At 38.1% G+C, this 18,534-nt stretch overlaps 2 protein-coding genes across 6 annotated transcripts in view; one reads left to right on the top strand and one right to left on the bottom strand.

The window, feature by feature from the left end:
• Window positions 1-2,328: 2,328 nt before the first annotated feature.
• Window positions 2,329-9,047, bottom strand: LOC127438477 (secretory carrier-associated membrane protein 4-like). Of its 4 annotated transcripts, none has more exons than XM_051694101.1 (7): window positions 8,975-9,047; window positions 8,485-8,570; window positions 7,609-7,737; window positions 7,222-7,378; window positions 7,045-7,146; window positions 6,821-6,938; window positions 2,329-4,475 (listed from the first exon to the last, which is right to left on the bottom strand). In XM_051694101.1, exons 2-7 carry the CDS (start codon window positions 8,489-8,491, stop codon window positions 4,359-4,361), a joined length of 630 nt encoding a protein of 209 aa, XP_051550061.1. In that variant the 5' UTR covers window positions 8,492-8,570; window positions 8,975-9,047; the 3' UTR covers window positions 2,329-4,358. The 4 variants fall into 4 exon arrangements, with proteins under 4 accessions (XP_051550061.1, XP_051550062.1, XP_051550063.1 ...); XM_051694102.1 differs by having other exon boundaries at window positions 8,967-9,033; XM_051694103.1 differs by lacking the exon at window positions 8,975-9,047 and adding an exon at window positions 8,711-8,950.
• A 601-nt stretch (window positions 9,048-9,648) lies between these two features.
• The window catches only part of LOC127438224 (chromatin assembly factor 1 subunit A-like), an 18,710-nt gene continuing 9,824 nt past the window's right edge, over window positions 9,649-18,534 (top strand). Inside the window, exons 1-4 of one of the 2 annotated variants that reach the window (XM_051693636.1) lie at window positions 9,649-9,944; window positions 10,782-10,832; window positions 13,830-14,413; window positions 14,659-14,697. In XM_051693636.1, coding sequence (XP_051549596.1) covers window positions 9,887-9,944; window positions 10,782-10,832; window positions 13,830-14,413; window positions 14,659-14,697 — 732 coding nt within the window. In that variant the 5' untranslated portion in view covers window positions 9,649-9,886. The other variant, XM_051693637.1, reaches the window with a different exon arrangement.

Genomic DNA, 18,534 nt, shown 5'->3' with positions numbered 1-18,534 from the left:
AACATCGTCATGTCTTCTGAAGCCTCTTAAGTTGTTAGATGATGAGCACAAAAGTAAAACTATGAAGTCCAAACCTTATTTTCTCTTTAAAAGAGAAACTGTGGGGCCTGGGTAGCTGGCTACCACCCCTGGAGTTCGCTAGCTTGCTAGTTCGAATCCCAGGGCATGCTGAGTGACTCCATCCAGGTCTCCTAAGCAACCAAGTTGGCCTGGTTGCTAGGGATGGTAGAGTCACATGGAGTAACCTCCTCGTGGTCGCTATAATGTGGTTCGTTGTCGGTGGGGCGCGTGGTGAGTTGAGCGCGGATACCACGGTGGATAGCGTGAAGCCTCCACACGCGCTATGTCTCCGTGGCAACGTGCTCAACAAGCCACGTGATAAGATGCGCGGGTTGATGGTCTCAGACGCGGAGGCAACTGGGATTCATCCTCTGCCACCCGGATTGAGGCGAATCACTACGCGACCACGAGGACTTAAAAGTGCACTGGGAATTGGGCATTCCAAATTGGGTGAAAAAGGAAAAAAAAAAAAAAAAAAAAAAAAAAAAAAAAGAGATTTTGTGTGTAATGTCTTTCATTCATAATTACCAAGTGAAACAATCTTTTAAATATTTCAGTTGTTAAAAGTTTTAAAATACACTCCTATAGATTTTTATTTCTTTATTTATGCAGTGTATCTGTTATAAAAACATTGAACATTTGAATATCTTCAATGAAAATGAACCATAGTGTCATTATACAGTGATGGTGCTGATTAATATGCGCGAGCTCGTTAACGTGTCGCAGCCCTGATAGCACACGTACATGACCTAGATGTCTATTTGATGTGTGTTTACATCTGGAAGATGTATATTTTAGGTTGTTTGCTCATCTGCTATACGTCTAAAATACGTTTCCTCTCAGATGTCCAGAAGACATTCAGCAGATGTCTTTGAGAAGTTTATGATAAAGAATGTTTTCAAATCTAATATTTTTAAGATGTTTAGCAGATGTTAATTAGATTATGATGCTTTCCAGATGAAAAGATCTAAAACAGACATCTCGGACACGTACGTGTGCTATCTGGGCTAGGTGATTGAGTCATAAGTGTCCCAATGTTCAGTGGATGAACACCCTTGCCAGTGCCCGACATAAGGAGCTTGGGAGCTGATTGAGACATTGATATCTATGGGCACCACACCCAAAGGGTTTCTAGCAAGTCAGTCCAATGGCGGCCATCTTTGGAACACTCCGGGGAAGCTATATGAAAGTGCAACTCCTATCTACTTGAATGGGGAAAGACTGAAATCTCCAAAATGGTTGATCAAGATTACAATCAAAGAAAATATTTCAAATCAGCAGGAAAATCTGACAATACTGGAATCATAAAATATTCTTCTTTACCTCAGATTATGCAAAAAAACTGGATTTTTTCCTTTCTTGTATAGCTAATTTGCATGCGCATTCTCGAGTTGATTGACAGGCGATGTCTGTATCTAAAAGGTGATTGGCTCTTTTACCTGTAAGGCGGGACTTCCTTTCTACATCCGTTGACCATTTGTGGCTGGCCCGTCTCTTCTAAATAATCTCTGATAGGGATGGGCGATACCACTTATATTCTTTTCGATCCGAAACCAATCATTTCAAATCTAATATCGTCGATACCGATACTACTTAATTGGTCATTTAAAATATAATTTTTATTCATAATTCAAGTAATTATTTTAATTATTATTATTAATTTTTTTTACATTTGTGAGCCTAAACAGAAAATTATAAGACTTCTGTTTTGTTTACCTTTACAAAAATTAACCATGGTTTCACTACAGCAACTATAATTTAACCATGGGATTTAGTTAAACCAGTTACTACACAATTAACCATAGTTACTACTACAATATACCGGAAGTAAAACCATGGTTTATATGGGCTACTATGAAAATTGTTAATACTTTATTATTATTACGCTAACTAATTACGCAATAAACTGTTAAGCATTGTTGCTAATATGAGTGTAGTAATGTTCACGTTAACACGTTATCTTGTATTAACATATATAACCTACATAAAAATTAATGGTTATTTGTTTTATTTGTGTACTATTATGTGCTTTTCTGTGTATAGGTATGCTTGTGCATCAGGAGCTGGAAATGTCCCGCCCCTTACTGAAACGGAAAAAATGATTGGTTAGCAAATATCCAGTCGCGTCTGAAATGAACGTTCTGATTGGTGGATAGCTTAGTCCGACAGTCTGTCTTGCCAGTGCCATCTGTCACTTCACGTAAAAAAAAAAAAATCACGTTAAAGCCCCTGTAACAATCAGTTACTACAATAAAAACAACTCCAGGCTGAAAAGGACTGTTTATTATTTAACTGCAGTTAGTTAAAAAGCCATTCCGGTCACAATTCAGATGCATGTACAAGATTATTAAATACATTGGCAACACAGAGGTCCGGTCGTAGAATGTCCACCTCCGATGGCTCTGTAGAGGATCTCGAACAAAGAGGAGCAAAGATCAAAATGAGTGTCTGAAGACTCAGCCACATTTGTAAACACATTGCTCCAGTACAAAGCACATTGAAATGAGTGAGATGAAACTTCAATGCAAAGAAAAGCACCTAGAAGCAACAGCATTAACACTCGAGGCAAACTGGAAAGCTATTGGTTTTTCACATGCTTATTGTGCATGAAAATTTAAGGCTGTCTTCATTTCGAAGATGTGAAAAGCACTTAACAGAAAAGAGAGGAGGCACACAATGTATTTGCTACATGTCTTTGTAAGTTTGATTTCTGCAATGCATTGCTGCAGTGTATAAAAGGGGTATGTCATATGCAAATCATATTTACAAAGACATTCAATTTATGTTAATGATTCTTTAAAAAATAGAGCAAATATTGAACAAAAGTAAAAATCAAAGCAGAGGCACTGTTATTGAAATGACACGGGACACAATTTCTTGAGGTAAATAGAAAAGCTGCCATGAGTTAGTAAAAGCTCAAACAAAAATCACTTTCCCTTAAATGGTAATGTGATTGTGTGCTGTATATTGATTTATATATGTTCTAAACAATATGATATGAAACAATGTCCTGCTTTAAACAAATAAATGGAATGTTTCTAAAAAATCAAGACCTTAATGAGATTTCAAAGAATTGAGTTGAATTCATGAGGCTACCTTTCCTTGTTAAATGGATAGTTCAAATGAAAATTCTCTCATCATTTACTCACCCTCATGCCATCCCAGATGTGTATGACTTTCTTTCTTCTGCAGAACACAAACGAAGATGTTTAGAAGAATATTTCAGCTCTGTAGGTCCACACAATGCAAGTGAATGGTGACCAAAAAGCACATAAAAGCAGCATAAAAGCAATTCATAAGACTCCTGTGGTTTAATCCATGTCTTCTGAAGTGATCCAATCCGTTTTGGGTGAGAAAAATGTAACTCCTTTTTTACTATAAATCTTAACATCAGCAGGCTCGATTACACTTCCTAGCACCATCTAGTGTTCTGTGCATGCAAACTGCATCGATTAGATCGCTTCAGAAGACATGGATTAAACCACTGGGGTTTTATGCTGCATTTAAAGGCTTTATGGAACTCCAAAGTTTTGGTCACCATTCACTTGCATTGTTAGGACCTTCAGAGCTGAGATATTCTTCTAAAAATCTTTATTTGTGTTCAGCACAAAGAAAGAAAGTCATCCACATCTGGGATGGCATGAGGGTGAGTAGATAAGAGAATTTTCATTTTTGGGTGAATTACTCCTTTAATGTAATATTACAATGTCCCAAAATACTTTTTTGCTATATTTGTACTACTTTTTCAATAAATGTGTTGAGATGGCTTTGTAGGAACAGTTTGCTAAGCAGTAAGTTTGTTTGGATGTGTGGGTGTTTCTGCCAAAATCTGAGAAATTTTCACTCAAATACTCAATTAACTTCTTTTTAAATCAGGGTAACTGGTTTCAAAATGTTCAAAAGATCTATTCTAAATATCTTGAAAGTATAGCAAGTAACTAAAAATTTATTTCTGATGTTTATACTTAGATTATTTGAGGAGTGCTGAGGTTATCAATATTAGATTAGAATACTGCTATATATATATATTGCTATATTGTTATATAACAAAAAAAAAAAAAGTATTATACAAAAGCGAGAAAACAGCTATTCACAGGAGTCAGTGATCTGGCCATAGTGTTTTTTGTCTTTGGCACATAAAAAAGTGATTCAAAACATTCTTCCACAAACTGCTCCTTTAAGGTTAAGGCAACAAGTGGCAATCTGGGTCCATCTATAGTTCAAAAGCGGTATCACCAGTGTCTGCTTTCTGGGTAATTGGGCACAGCAGCCGGATACTGAGGGAGGCTTGGGCCGCTTTAAGAGATTGCGTTAAATCCGGCTTCTTTCACAGGTGCGTTTTTCCACACGCCGGTACTCCATTCTTCCTGGGCCTGCTGTAAACTGCCACCTCCACCACGATACAGTCGATGAACCTTTTAGGGGACAAAACTCATGTCAAACATTCAGGGTACCCACACTTTTTAACCAATGAATTTCCATAAACTTACCAATCGTTTGTAATAGGGCTGGGTATTAAAAAAGATACAGATTTCCTGACTTGATTCGATTCTGATTCACAAGCTCTCAGTCGGTTCTTATTCATTTGGGGATATTTACATTATAATGTCCATTTTGCTTATATATGAATGATATTCTCTCTCAGTTAATGCTGCAAATCGTACAGTGAGCTAGGGGATGGCGACATGACCAAAATCTTTTATCACGATATGAATAATTATATATCACGATAGAGTACAAATTTTCTGGAAAATCAACAAAAATTGGTTTATATATTAAATAACCATATTGTAATGTCTATTTTTTGATAATCCAGTCAGTGAATTAATTACTTTATAAATGAAAACAACTTCCTCTTTATTTGGAACTTGACAAGCATAATCAAAGTAAAAAAAAAAAATTAAAAAAACTCAACTAAATTTTACTCATCATCTTGTCAAAGTAACGCAACAAAGAAAATAATACATAAGTAAGAAAATATCCAACGAAAATAAACATTTATAGACCCTTAAATATTGAAGTCATCTCTAGAGAGAATATATGAATATCTGAAGGCAAACATGGCTGGTTTGTTTTCTAATATCTAGCATCATTTGAACAGACAGATGATTTTAGTTTAGAAACCCTTTATTTTTGCGCATGACAGTGTTGTAGCTGTTTTCCTCATTAGTACTGGTTAGAATGTTGGGCTGTCAAGCCATTTGAGATGTTTGACTTCCTACATAGCTCTTTAAGGTTATCAAAAAAAATAAAATAAAAAAATCAGTAGAATTCAAATGAGTCAGTTAAGTTTTGTGGTCTGCGGTGCGATGTTACATTATGTAGCGTGAGTGATCCCGCTCTGTGCTCTCCTGACTCCGGAGCACAAATATCAAGAAGCCTGCTGGACTTGCGCACTTGTGTGAAACACAAATGTGCATGAGAAGATGAGAGGCATATTAAGCGCTTATGAAGCGCCGAACACGAGATGACTGTCGTTGAATTTGCTAAATTTAATTCCAATTACGTTAAGCCCTGCCCGCTTATAGATACACACATGATGTGCACGTTAATATTTACATATCTCGATATACACGACTGACACTTTATTTCGCCACTACGATATATATTGTGATATTGCTCAGCCCTACAGGGAACCTTCTAGCTTGGTATATTTTATGAAAATATTCATTTTAAAAATTAACAACAGGGCCAATTCAATTGCTATCTACTTAACAGATATAATAGTCAACACCACCAAAACTGAAGTCAACTTTTAATTTAAAGTAAATGATCGATCTTTGGAATTGTAAAAATTGATATCTGGATTGTTAACTTGAAGATCGCGATTAATCGGAAAATCTTTATTATTACCCAGCCCTAGTTTGTAATAAGGACTGGATAAGGATTTATTAGAGCTGTCAAAGTTAACGCGTTAACGCATGCGATTCATTAAAAAAGTTTAAAATCTTAATCGCAATTAACACACGCACCGTTAATAAAGCATACACCAGCAAAAAAAACTGGTCGGAGTAGGGCGGAATACTTTGCGATGCATACGCCCGAAGTCATTACACTGACGCACACACCACAAAACACACCACAAATGTTGGGGAAAGGACCTCTTAATGCTATTTGTTGTACAAAACAAGCCCAGATGGCACTTGTGAAATAAAATACTTTGCAGCCTCTGTAAGGCGCAATTTAATTACCACAGAACCATGTCAAGTCTTAAATATCACGAAAATGCAGAACGAGATGTCAGATCGAAGCTGCGCTTGATGTTGGCATTGACGCTCTGACGTGAATCATGAACTCAGCTTCATGATTGCTGTAACAAAGCGGATACCCACAGTCTGCCGGCTGATTATTATTGTGCAGGATGAGAGTTTAAGAGAGTTAATGCCCACGAATATGCAACCTATATGGGGACTAGTTCTTTCAATTAGTCAAACTCCTTAGACTTTACTTACTTGAACTGGTTCTATTTTAGAGCATTTCTATCTTTATACTGTGGAAGTCTTTGTTTGGAAAATGTTAATAAAGCTTTATATCGTTACATATTGTTTTGTTTTCTTTCCTAAAATGACAATAAATGCATTTTGACAGTAAAATAAGTATATATAGTGTCAAATTTCATCACTTTCCAAATCTGTGATCAATCAACTGATGGCACTAGGGTTTATACTAATAATTCAAATTTAGACTGATTCGTTAATTAATCATTCAGACTGATTCATTAAAACAAAGGTACGGTAAGGCTTGTACATGCAAATCATACCTTGATGAGGACAAACACCATGAGAACAGTGACGACAGTGAAGAGCAGAGTAGCGATGAGCATGAATATAGCAGAGACCACATTTGTGCTGAAAAACATCACTGTGGCTATCCAACCACTGTGAAGAGAGAAAACCATTACTCCTTTAACATCAATCGAAGTGTTCAAATGTCTTCTTGAAGACTGAACTTGACTAAACATCCTTAACATTTAATGTTACTCACCATGCACCCCAACCTGATATTCCAAGACTCTGGATGAAAGAAAGTACACATTGCAGGAAGAAAATGAAGAAGAACGCCATGAAGTTGAATGAGCTATCAGCCCTGTGAAGATGAACAAGACCAGTTAAATCAAAGCGAAACAACAACCTCAGCATTTTGCCAAAAGGGGTTCCTTACCGGAAAGCTTTATAGAGCGGCCTGAACCAGAATGTGTAGCTACATGGGCTGAAAACTAAAAGCCAGAGGAGCGCAAAGCCAAAGTTAACTGCGCTGCCCCCTCCGGCCCACCAGGCTATGCAGGCCACCACATTAACACATAGTGTGATAGAGTACACTGAAAAAACAGAAGTATAAGTCATCAGATATGTTCCTGTACCTCCATTTTAAAGGGATAGTTCACCCAAAAATTAAAATTCTGTCACCATTTCCTAATGTTGTTCCTAACCCATTGAAAGAACGTTATATGGATTTGGAATAACATGAGGTTGAGTATATGATGACAGAATTTTTTAGTTAACTTTCTCTTTAACACTAAGCAGAGACTACTTTGATCATTTCACTTACATATCCAAAGATTGTAAACGCGGCGCACAAGCTGGCAGTGTGGTTGTGGAATTTCCTCGTCCACGTTCTGGTAAAAACATGGCTTTATGCGAAGAAACTTCGGCAAAGGGGGAAAGTTGTTTGCTCGATCTGTCATGCAAAAATGGAAGACGTATAGGACTGTGATTGTTCAAAGAGACAACACGAAATTTATTTTAAAATACTATTCCAAGTTCAATACAAGTTAAGCTCAATCAACAGCATTTGTGGCATAATGTTGATAACCACAAAAATTTATTTCGACTCGTCTCTACTTTTCTTAAAAAAAGCAAAAATTAAGGTAACAGTGAAGCACTTACAATGGAAGTGAATGGGGCCAATTTTTAAAGGGTTTAAAGGCAGAAATGTGAAGCTTAAAATTTTTATAAAAGTACTTACATTCATATTCTGTTTAAACTCATGTATTATTTGAGCGTTTTTTACAGTCATTTTAGGGTTGAATGGTTTATGGCGATACGTCATCATGGCAACAAAGTTGTAAAATTGGCTATAACTTTACACAGAAAAGGTTAGTAACTGATTTTATCACGCTAAAATTATGTTAACACGCATATTGTTTATGTCTTGTGACTATACTTTTGAAACAGTGAGTTTTTTAATGTTTACAGATTGGCCCCATTGACTTCCATTGTAAGTGCCACACTGGAACCCGTATTTTTGCTTTTTTTAAAGAAAAGGAGGGATGATTTGAAATTAATTTTTGTGGTAATCAATATTATGCAACAAATGCTGTCGACTGAGCTCAACTTCTACTAACCCCAGAATATTCCTTTAACATTGCTTATACACAAAAATGTTGCATTCATAGTTGTCATATTTCAACCACATCTGGCTTACCTGTCATCCTATAGTAGTGTGAATGTTTAATAAATGTGTTCCAGATGCTGCACGTTTTCCTTTTTTAAATGTTGGACTGCTGTTTGCTAAATGAAACAATATAAAAACAGTTTAATTTAAGCTTAATTTATAGTCACAACTTATTACATTACTAGGCAAATAAGCAAATAACTGCTGCACACTGCAAGCCACACAACATCACAGCAATTGTTTTTAAACTACATACATTATACCCATGTTGCAGTAAAGTGGTGTTGCTATTGACATTACTTGTATATTAGCTATATATCTCACATTAGTTAATTTTGTTAACATAGTACAGGCCAGCAGCTAACAACACGCTGTCAAACGTAACTGTAGCAGAGTAGAAATGATCAAACTCAACCACATCTAGGGGAATTAACGTTCCCATTACATATCATTAGACAAAAACGCTGCCGTTATAATATACTAAAACATTACTGTTATTTTCAGTTTAAGACCTGTATACCGCTAAATAGTTTGATGTAGATGCGTCTGCATTGAATCCTATAGATCCCGTGGCGGACTGGGTAGCGTTGTTGAGGCATTATGGGAAATGTATTTCTGAAGCGTTCTCGTTTGAGCTCTGGGAATTTAAGTTAGAAGACTCGAAGACTACAAGCCCCACCAAAGACAATTAAAAGGAGTGGTCTCAGCGCTTGTGACTACTATTTTTCCTGCATTGTGGCAATGGCTACATCTGACAACTTTCTGTTGTTATTTTTGTCAAGAAACAAGTGAATATTTCGTACTTTAGGTTTTGCTTGTATCTCAAGGTTAGGTATGAATTATTTTGTGCACATTTCAACGCAAATTGTCCCTTCAGAACACCAACATTGAACATTTCATACAGTACAAAGGCACATAACAGTTTTATAAAAGCAGAGTGAAAAAAGAAAGAAAGATAAAGTCAAAGCAGTTGAACAAATAACTTTCCGATTTATCATTTTCTTTTGTCCCAATCTTGCTCGGGAATTACACTCACTGGCCAATCACAGGCCTTTGCAGTTAAAAAAAGGGCGTGTTGAGAGGCAGGAGCTAGTGAAGTAACCAATCACATTACTCTTCGTAAGTGCGATGTGAAACTCTGTAGGCCAATCACAGCCGGCAATCCATACCCGCAACAACCTCCCGCCAATTCTGAGCGTGGAGCGCGAGGAAGTCTGGCCGGGCATGAGAGGGGAACGACGGACCAGGATTACACCAAAAAATAAAACTCAACAACTTAAAAAAAAAACACACACCATTCGTAGGTGACAGGTTAATGTTACGATCGGAAAAGATTGCGAGTCGATGACTAGCCACCAGGTGCTGCGTACGGAGTCTGAAAAAGTACTCACTGTTTCTGTTTAACGAACGCACGGAACAGAAGGGCGCGCTGATGGTGGTGGTGATGATGCTCGCGGGCGAAGAGCCTTTCGCCTCTACTCCACGCAGAGGTCTGACCCGCATCTGTATGAGCTCTTCTGAGGTGTACTGCATTAGTAAAGTCACTTAGATGCGACACTGAAGGGAAAATACGAGCAATTAAGTCAGTAGGTGGCTAATGGAGCGTTTTAATGTGTACTCCAATCGCAGAAAAGCCTGAAAACTCCATATTTCACCTGAGAGACATTGAAACAGTGACTCAAACCTGAAGTTTAGTTCAATTTCGGATAAGTTCAGTTAAATATCTTTTCCGAACAGTTTTGGCGCAGTTAGGGGGTTTATTAACATGGTTAGCTAATGAGCTATTGGCTGGTTTGACTATATTAGTCGTTTTATATACAAAGTGTGTGTCTGGCATTATGTCGGTTATTTGTAGCGTGTTATATGTGTTTAAATGCAGCGAGATTGGCTTCATATGTGCTAAACTGAGTTAAACTAGCTATTTGTTCTTCAGTCTCGTGCTAAAGGAGGTAACTTTGATAGCTCCTGTTTTTTTTTTTTCTTCACAAAACTCACACTAGCCACAGGCCTACACAAAGCATCATTCACTGAAAGGCGGGAGATGAGAAATAAACATTATACATCGAGTTGGCACGCGCTGTGTCTTTTGTAGTCTATAAATGCTGTGTACATTTGTGCCACACAATATGTATATAGAGCATTTTTGGCCTAAGATTAAAGTTATAGTTTTGACTCGAAATGTAAGTTAACGACTGTCAAATGGTGGTTAGCAGCTCGCTGCAGCTTTGTGGTGAATGGACGTGCTGCACGTCAGGTTGATGTCATGAACTTGTTTAGTATGTCTTGATACAGGATTTTACACACTAACTTTTGTCTTTGTGTTTCAGGTATGGATTGTGTGGGCAAAGCTAATACTGCCAGCAAGAAGCTTGTTCAAGGTAAAAAAAACAACAATGTTTTGCATCAAGTTGATAAATAATGAATAAATCAATTGTTTCTCATTGCAGCTGACAAAGTTTTTGTTAATAATGTAAAACCATCCACCACTCAACAAAATGTGTTTTTTGTTTTGAGGACACAGTCCTATTGAGTCTGTTTTTTCAGGGAACAAATGTTTCGGGTTAAGCTGAAGCGACAGCATTTGTGGCATAATGTTGATTGACCACAAAAAAGTTTTAACTTGTCCCTTGTTTTTTTTTTTTTTGGTTGGATTTTCTCCCCAATTTGGAATGCCCAATTTGCAGTGCGCTCATGGTGGCGTAGTGACTCGCCTCAATCCGGGTGGCGAAGGACGAATCTCCTCAGGCCTCCGCGTCTGAGACGTCAATCTGCGCATCTTATCACGTGGCTTGTTGAGCGCGTTACCGCGGAGACTTAGTGCGTGTGGAGGCTTCACACTATTCTCTGCAGCAGCTACGCACCCCACCGAGAGCAAGAACAACATAATAGCGACCACGAGGAGGTTACCCCATGTGACTCTACCCTCCCTAGCCACCGGGCCAATTCTTTGCTTAGGAAGCCTGACTGGAGTCACTCAGCACGCCCTGGATTCAAACTTGCGACTCCAGGTGTGGTAGTCAGCATCTTTACTTGCTGAGCTACCCAGGCCCCCTAACTAAAAAAAAGCAAAATTTGTGTTTACAGTGGAAGTGAGTTAGTCCATTACCTTAAAATACACCGTTTCAAAAGTATAGCCGCAAGACATAAACATTATACATGTTAACATGATTTCAGTGTGATAATGGTTTACTAACCTTGTTATGTGTGAAGTTATATGAATATTACAACTTTGTTGCCATTGAGATGTAACAATGCTAATCTGTGTAAGCGATTTTATCACACTAAAATCATGTTAAGGAATATTCCAGGTTCAACACAAGTTCAGCTCAATCGACAGCATTTGTGGCATAATGTTTTTTACCACAAAAAATTATTTCAACTGTCCCTTCTTTTCTTAAGAAAAAAAAGAGGCAAATATCGGAGTTACAGTGAGGCACTTACGATGGAAGTGAATGGGGCCAATTTTTGGAGGGTTTAAAGGCAGAAATGTAAAGCTTATCATTTTACAAAAGCACTTATATTAACACTTCCGTAAAAAAAACCTCTTGTATATTTGAGCTGTAAAGTTGTTTAAATTGTAATTTTTACAGTCATTTTAGGGTTTGTTGACATTACATTGGCATGGCAACGAAGTTGTAAAATTGGCAATAACTTTACACAGAAAAGGTAAGAAAGTGATTGTATCACGTCTTATGGGTATACGTTTAAACTAGTGAGTATTTTAATGTTTAGTGACTGACCCCATTCATTTACACGAACTGTGATTTTCTTTTTTTTTTTTTTTTTTTTTTTTGTAAACCAAGGAGTCTAAAATGTTTGTGTTAATCAACATTATGCCACAAGCATTGTTGATTGAGCTTAACTAGAATTGAACCCGGAATATTTATTTTAATACAGCGCAACTATCTGGTTCCAGAAGTAAAAGTCCTATTATTTATTTTATAGATTAATGATTTTTTTTACCCTAACTTAAAAACCTTTAAAGACCTACCTTGAGCTCAGAGGTTGTTCTTTGATGGTATATGTTTCCATTGAAGCCATCCGTCTACTTTATTTCTACTTCATTGTTTAAAAATCATCATTAATAGCGGAATTCCTGTTGAACAACTACATTACCCATGATCCAGCTGAGAAAGATCCACCAATCACAGAACCGCGGCCAGCGAAACCCCCAAAATGAGCCCCCGAAGCGTCCACCCACTCCTATGATGCACTCTGAATGTCGCAAAAGAGTCGGTCTCCCTTCATCCGCAAACTACTTATATATTTGTGTATATCTGAACATTTCATAATAAATGTATACTGTATTGTTTCTATACTTATAATCAACAACCCAAAATCAATAGTTTTACATATTTTCATAGTTTAATATTCTATTAATTCATTCACAATGCTTCACGGGATTGTAGTTTGTGCCCTCATGAAAGGCGGGAAGTACACAGACTTGTACCTTTGTCTTTTTGTCTGATTTTTAAATAATTTTTTGCCTTACAACAAAGTCTATAATGTTGTGATTCACCTCGGAGCTGGTTGGTTTGGTTCATGGTTTACAACTCTTTTATGAAGGATTTTATGAAAAGTCTATGGAAGAAATGAATGGTAAAAATACTTCTGGAACCCAGATATCTGAAAAAGTGGGCGGGCAGAGTTGCGCTTTATTGAAAGGACAGTGAAGGGGTGACAAAGAAATGATAGGGAAGAGTGGGGAGGGCGATTGAGATCTGGAAATGACACTAGCCGGATTTAAACCTGGGAAGTCTGCATAAGCACCAATAGGCAATGTGATGAGCCACATCTCTTGAAGTTGGGTAACTTTTTGGGTCTTTATTGTGACCATTACAACTGTTTGCAAAATTCCATCGTTATTTTTACATTATTACTATATAAGCCAGTTAGTGCAGGCGTTCTCTGGTTATTGTTAATGTACTCTAGGATTATGAGGGTAATTCTCATAAAACCTGGCAAGTAAATGTACTTTTAATATTGGTCATGTCCAAGCAATATCAGGGGAGTACTACTGTGATGTATAAATACATTTCTTCACATTGCAGTAATGAGAATCTCATAATTACCTTTTTTTCCACATTGCATTAATGAGAATTGGGGTGTAAATTGTGCACAGTTGTCATGAAAATAATGTCAGAATGTAAAATGTCTTAACGACTATAAATATAGGCTTAATTTTCTGCAAGCAAAATCTAATTTATTTTTTTCTTTTGATTTTGGACCTTTCCTAATGTAATAGCCTTTAACAGATTCCTGTATTTAATTTAGTTTTTGTGACTTCAGCACATTTAAGTTGTTTTTCTGATTGTAGGACCAGTCCATTTGTTCCTTTTGTCTTGCTAAAAAGCAATGTCACTCTCTCCCTGCAGCACGTCTTCCATTCAAAAGGCTTAACCCAGATCCCAAGGAATGCTGTGATTCCAAAAGAACCAAAGGTCCAGTTGCCCCCAAGTGTTCTGAACCCAGTGCCTCTGATGGAGAAAATGATATAGACCATTCTTCCCTGCCGCTGCACCACGGGCCAGCTCTGGTTAATGGCCGTGGGCCTCTCGATTGTTTCATGAGCCGACAAAAGCGTTCCCCAATCCGCTCTGCCACCGAAGCCACTATTGACCTCACAGAAGACTCCAACTCCACTGATGCTCCTGCACCTCCGGTTGCAGCCACATGCCCCATTAGTGAAGAAACCGTAAAGACCATAGAAGACATCCCACCATCTACAGGGCCCACCACACCACTGACAGAGAAAGGAACAGGGAAAGAAGAGGATGACGGAGAGACCCTCTCGCTGCTGGACACCACTCAGGAGTCTGACACTGAGGAGGAGGAGCAACAGGAGGCTGATGTCAGCCAAGGGAATGAATCTGTGCTCTCGGCTGGGTCCACCAGCTCCCTCTCAATGGAAGAGAGCTCACCAGAGCCTAGCAAGAGTGCACCCACCACCCCTGCCTCAGTGAGTAGACCATTAGCTCCATGACTGTTAGGGATGTGCCTAGACATTTTTGGCCGAAAATGTCAATACGAATGTGATAGCAAATTTCATTTGTAATTTTCTCTACAATAATTTTGGTTTTGAGGCCCTTGTAATGCATTCTGCAAGTTTTATTTTTTGTGTGTGACTAAATTTGTCTGTTAGAGACATTTAAGTGTCCTTTGTTTGTTGAAAGGTCAAAACATTGTTTTCCTTTCCTGACACAGGCACAAAGGACAAATGCAGTGAAGAGACGGTCCCTCAAGGTAATCCCACACCTTTACTGAGCACAACACTAAACTGAACAGTGTTGTTAAGATCAAATCTGTATGGATCGCCACTGACAGTCTCAGGCATTTTTTCAACTGTTTGCACAAAGTGAGACCGGGGTTCCCACACTCCTTGAAAGTCTCTTCCTTTTGGTTATAGATGGATACTTTGAAAGGTGATATGCACAATACTGCTGTCGTAAACATATTGAAAAATTGTTACCAATAACATTTCTATTGAGCTTAAATAAGAAGTTATGTTCACACATTAAATATTATGTTCGATTTATTATCTAAAAGGCCTTCGTTGTGCCATGTATGCTGGAATGTAATTTTGTAGGTGCTTCAAAAGTCCTTGAATTCGGTTTTCGTAAAAGAGTGGGAACCCTGACCGTACATTGAGTTTTTCGCTGATCTCAGAGGGGACATTTTTTTAAAAGTTCTACAGGGTTCCCATGCGTCCTGGAAAACCTGGAATTTTGCAATGCAATTTTCCAGTCATGGAAAAGTCATGGAAAATTTGAAAAATACCTAAATGTCCTGGAAAAATAGTGATTTGTCCTGGAAAATATTAATATAACCATTTGACTGTGTTGCTAAAAAGGTTTCTGTTACAAGCACAAAAACATGGTAATGATCTGACTTGGAATAGGAGTCAAATACACAAATTTGTGTAGTTTTTTTCACTGCTGGCGGCTGCGCATTGTGAAACAACATCAGCGGTTAAGGGCGCTTACGCCCTCATGATTGATTACAGCAGCAGCTAATCGTGTGCTTGGCAATCGTGATCCAACCGAGGCAGATCTCTTGATTGTTTACAGCTACGACCAATCGTGTGCTTTGCTTCGGCAGCGCATGCAAAGTAAGAAGTGGCACTCGTGAAACTTATCATTCATAAACAAACTGAATGACCTGGTACTTGTACCAACCGACTGAATGAGAGGGGCATGTTGTTCGTTTACTTCAGCATCGGCATGTGAGTCTACCTTGTTCATCATGGAGAGAAAAGGGGCGGAAGAGCTCTTCATGTGTGAAAGTGACTGTGTCTACACGCTGAGGGAATTTCACATAACTTGTGTCAGTGCTGCCAAATACATTGAAGTCTATGAAGTGACGCGTCAGCACAACCTCGGCTCCAACTTCACACCAAAGTGTTTTTCACACACGTTTTGCCTCACAAATGATGTCTTTGAGAGTACAAAGCTACATTAAATATTTTAAAATGGTTGAAATTTATGAAGAGATGTTGAACGTCTCATAATTGTAATACATTTTTACCTTATAATTTCTGAGTATCCAAAGACCCCAGTTATTGAACTACAGTAATTACATTTTTCAATGTTTATTGTGCACACTTCCTGTTTTCTTGCGTGGCAAGCTCATAAATTCGCCCCTCCATAATTCTTACTACAACGTGGAGTAAACTTATCTCTTAATGAACTTTTCTAAACTTTACTAACTTCATGAAATACATCTTCGCCTACAATACATCCAAAATTCTGCAGCTACAGTTCTTACTTCCAGTAAAAAGTCTGCACACATCACCCCCATTCTGCAACAGCTCCATTGGCTACCAATTACCTATCGCATTCAATACAAGATATTGTTGATAACTTTCAAGGCACTTCACACACTTGCTCCTCAGTACATCACTGAGTTGCTTCGCCCTTATATTCCCACTCGCACTCTACGGTCTACTGGTGCAAATTTCCTGTTAACCCGAAGTTCAGGTTGTCTCCAATGGGATGCAGGTCATTTATGACTGTTGCTCCTCAACATTTGAATGCTCTCCCACAACCCCATTTGGGAACTCACTACTTTCTCCTCCTTTAAAACACATCTAAAACTCATCTCTTCACTCAGCGTTATCTCTTGGCTGCTTGTTTGGGATTTTTTTTTTTTTTTTTTTTTTTTTTGGAGTGTATGTGTTATCTATCCATTTGCTGTATTTCATGTATTTGCTCTCATGTAAAGTGACCTTGTGTTAAAGAAAGGCGCTATATTAAATAAACTTATTATTATGAAAAACAAACGGAATAAAAAAAACCCCAGCAGATGCACGTCAGGCTATGGCGTAGGCTACACCGTAACCACTGTAGCTACGTGTAGCCTATGCGGAAATTTGACGCAGAAGTATAAATTGGCCTTAAGGGCGCTTACTAGGGCAGGGGTTTTCAAAGTCAAAGACAGTGGGCCTCTCTTGTGACACAACGTACATGATGGCGCTCCCAATGCAGAATGTTTTTTGTGAGGGTTAGGTTTAGAGGTAGAGTTAGGTGATAAAATATATAGTTCGTACAGTATAAAAAATAATTATGTCTATGGAGATTCCTTATAAGGATAGCCGCACCAATGTGTGTGTGCACAAAGGACTGCTGAATAGAAACTCTTCTTGAATGTCCATGTTTTTCACATACCTCACGTATGTTAACAGCTGTGCGCAGCTGGCCACATCAGTGGATTCGTCGATCTGGAGTGCAAAAAATGGGCTCTGCCTGATGCTGTCTAACACTTGCTCCTTCGCATCCTGTGCCGTGTCAGAGATGCACCGACCCACTGTGTTGTCAGAGTGGAACAGAATCAAGCTTAGAAGCCGCTGCCTCTCCTACCATCAAGGAACAAATATCTTTAGCTGCCGGCAGAATCAATGTCTCTACAATGTTATGTGCTTTGTCCGCCTTGGCAAAATGCATCGCAACATGATATGAAGCGTCAGTGGCCTTTACATTTAATTTGACAAATTCTCTGACAACTTTTTCTGACCTTGAAAGGCTTGAAGTTTTCTTTGGAAAAAGTTGTCGTACCCGCTACCTCAGCATGCTTGGTGTCAAGGTGTCTGCAGAGTTTAGCAGGTCGCATGCTGTCATTAGCTAAAATCTCCTGACAAACGACACCAAGGTCATTGTCAGGGGGTAGAGACCGGGGGGATGGGGGGTAGGTAACCCCCCAATAATCAAAACAAGCAAGTACAGCCCCCCCAATATTTCTACCATGATCAATGGAAACATGTAAATGCTTCACATTGGAGGACAAAGCACCACTTGACGCTGGTGTTTAGTGGAACTTTGACGCCTTGACTCAAGTGAAATGCAGTTTACAATGAAGAAGGGACATCATTGAAACTCAAAATTATTGTTGTTATGCTATTATTGCTGTCTTTTCTGATAAAAGTCATGTTCAGCAGTTTAAATACTGTAGGAAAATTATATAGTACATCTGATTTGTTCTTATAATGCTTAAACATTCTACTGAAGTCAGTAGATTTGACATGCAAATTTTAATAATGTAGAAGGTAAGGATGTTATTGATACTCAATATTATTATTATTATTAGACTGTTATTGTTGTCTTTTTGGATGAAAAGTCATGCTTGGCAGTTCACAAACTGAGTGGAAATTATAGATCTGCTTTGTTCTTATAATGCTTAAATACTATAAAGTCTCTTGGCAGATTTCGGTCATGAACATTTCATGACTCGGTCATAGCACATTAGACTTTAATTTGTTGCCACCTAGTGGCATCTCCAGAAGGGGTCACTAATCAATTATTGAATCTGAACATATTTGTGAAACAGAAGCAAGCCACACCAAAATACCCTTTATTTTTGCAGCTAATTCTACACAATTGTGCAGATAATTTTCTATACTTTATTAAAATAGCTTAAGTTGGTGCTTTTAGCTTATTCTTTAAAAAAAATAACATCAGAAAACATGTCTGTGGATTAGCGATTGTCTCAACTTTTTGGACCCTCGTGAGTTTGCATCCCTGTGAGTTATAAACTTTAGACAATGATGACAGTAGGACCACTGATTTAAAAAAATAAATAATTCACACT

The sequence above is a fragment of the Myxocyprinus asiaticus genome, chromosome 49 (genome assembly GCF_019703515.2).
Source record: "Myxocyprinus asiaticus isolate MX2 ecotype Aquarium Trade chromosome 49, UBuf_Myxa_2, whole genome shotgun sequence".
NCBI lineage: Eukaryota > Metazoa > Chordata > Actinopteri > Cypriniformes > Catostomidae > Myxocyprinus > Myxocyprinus asiaticus.
Note: the sequence above shows the minus strand (reverse complement) of the source record. Positions and strands in the feature narration are given on the sequence as shown.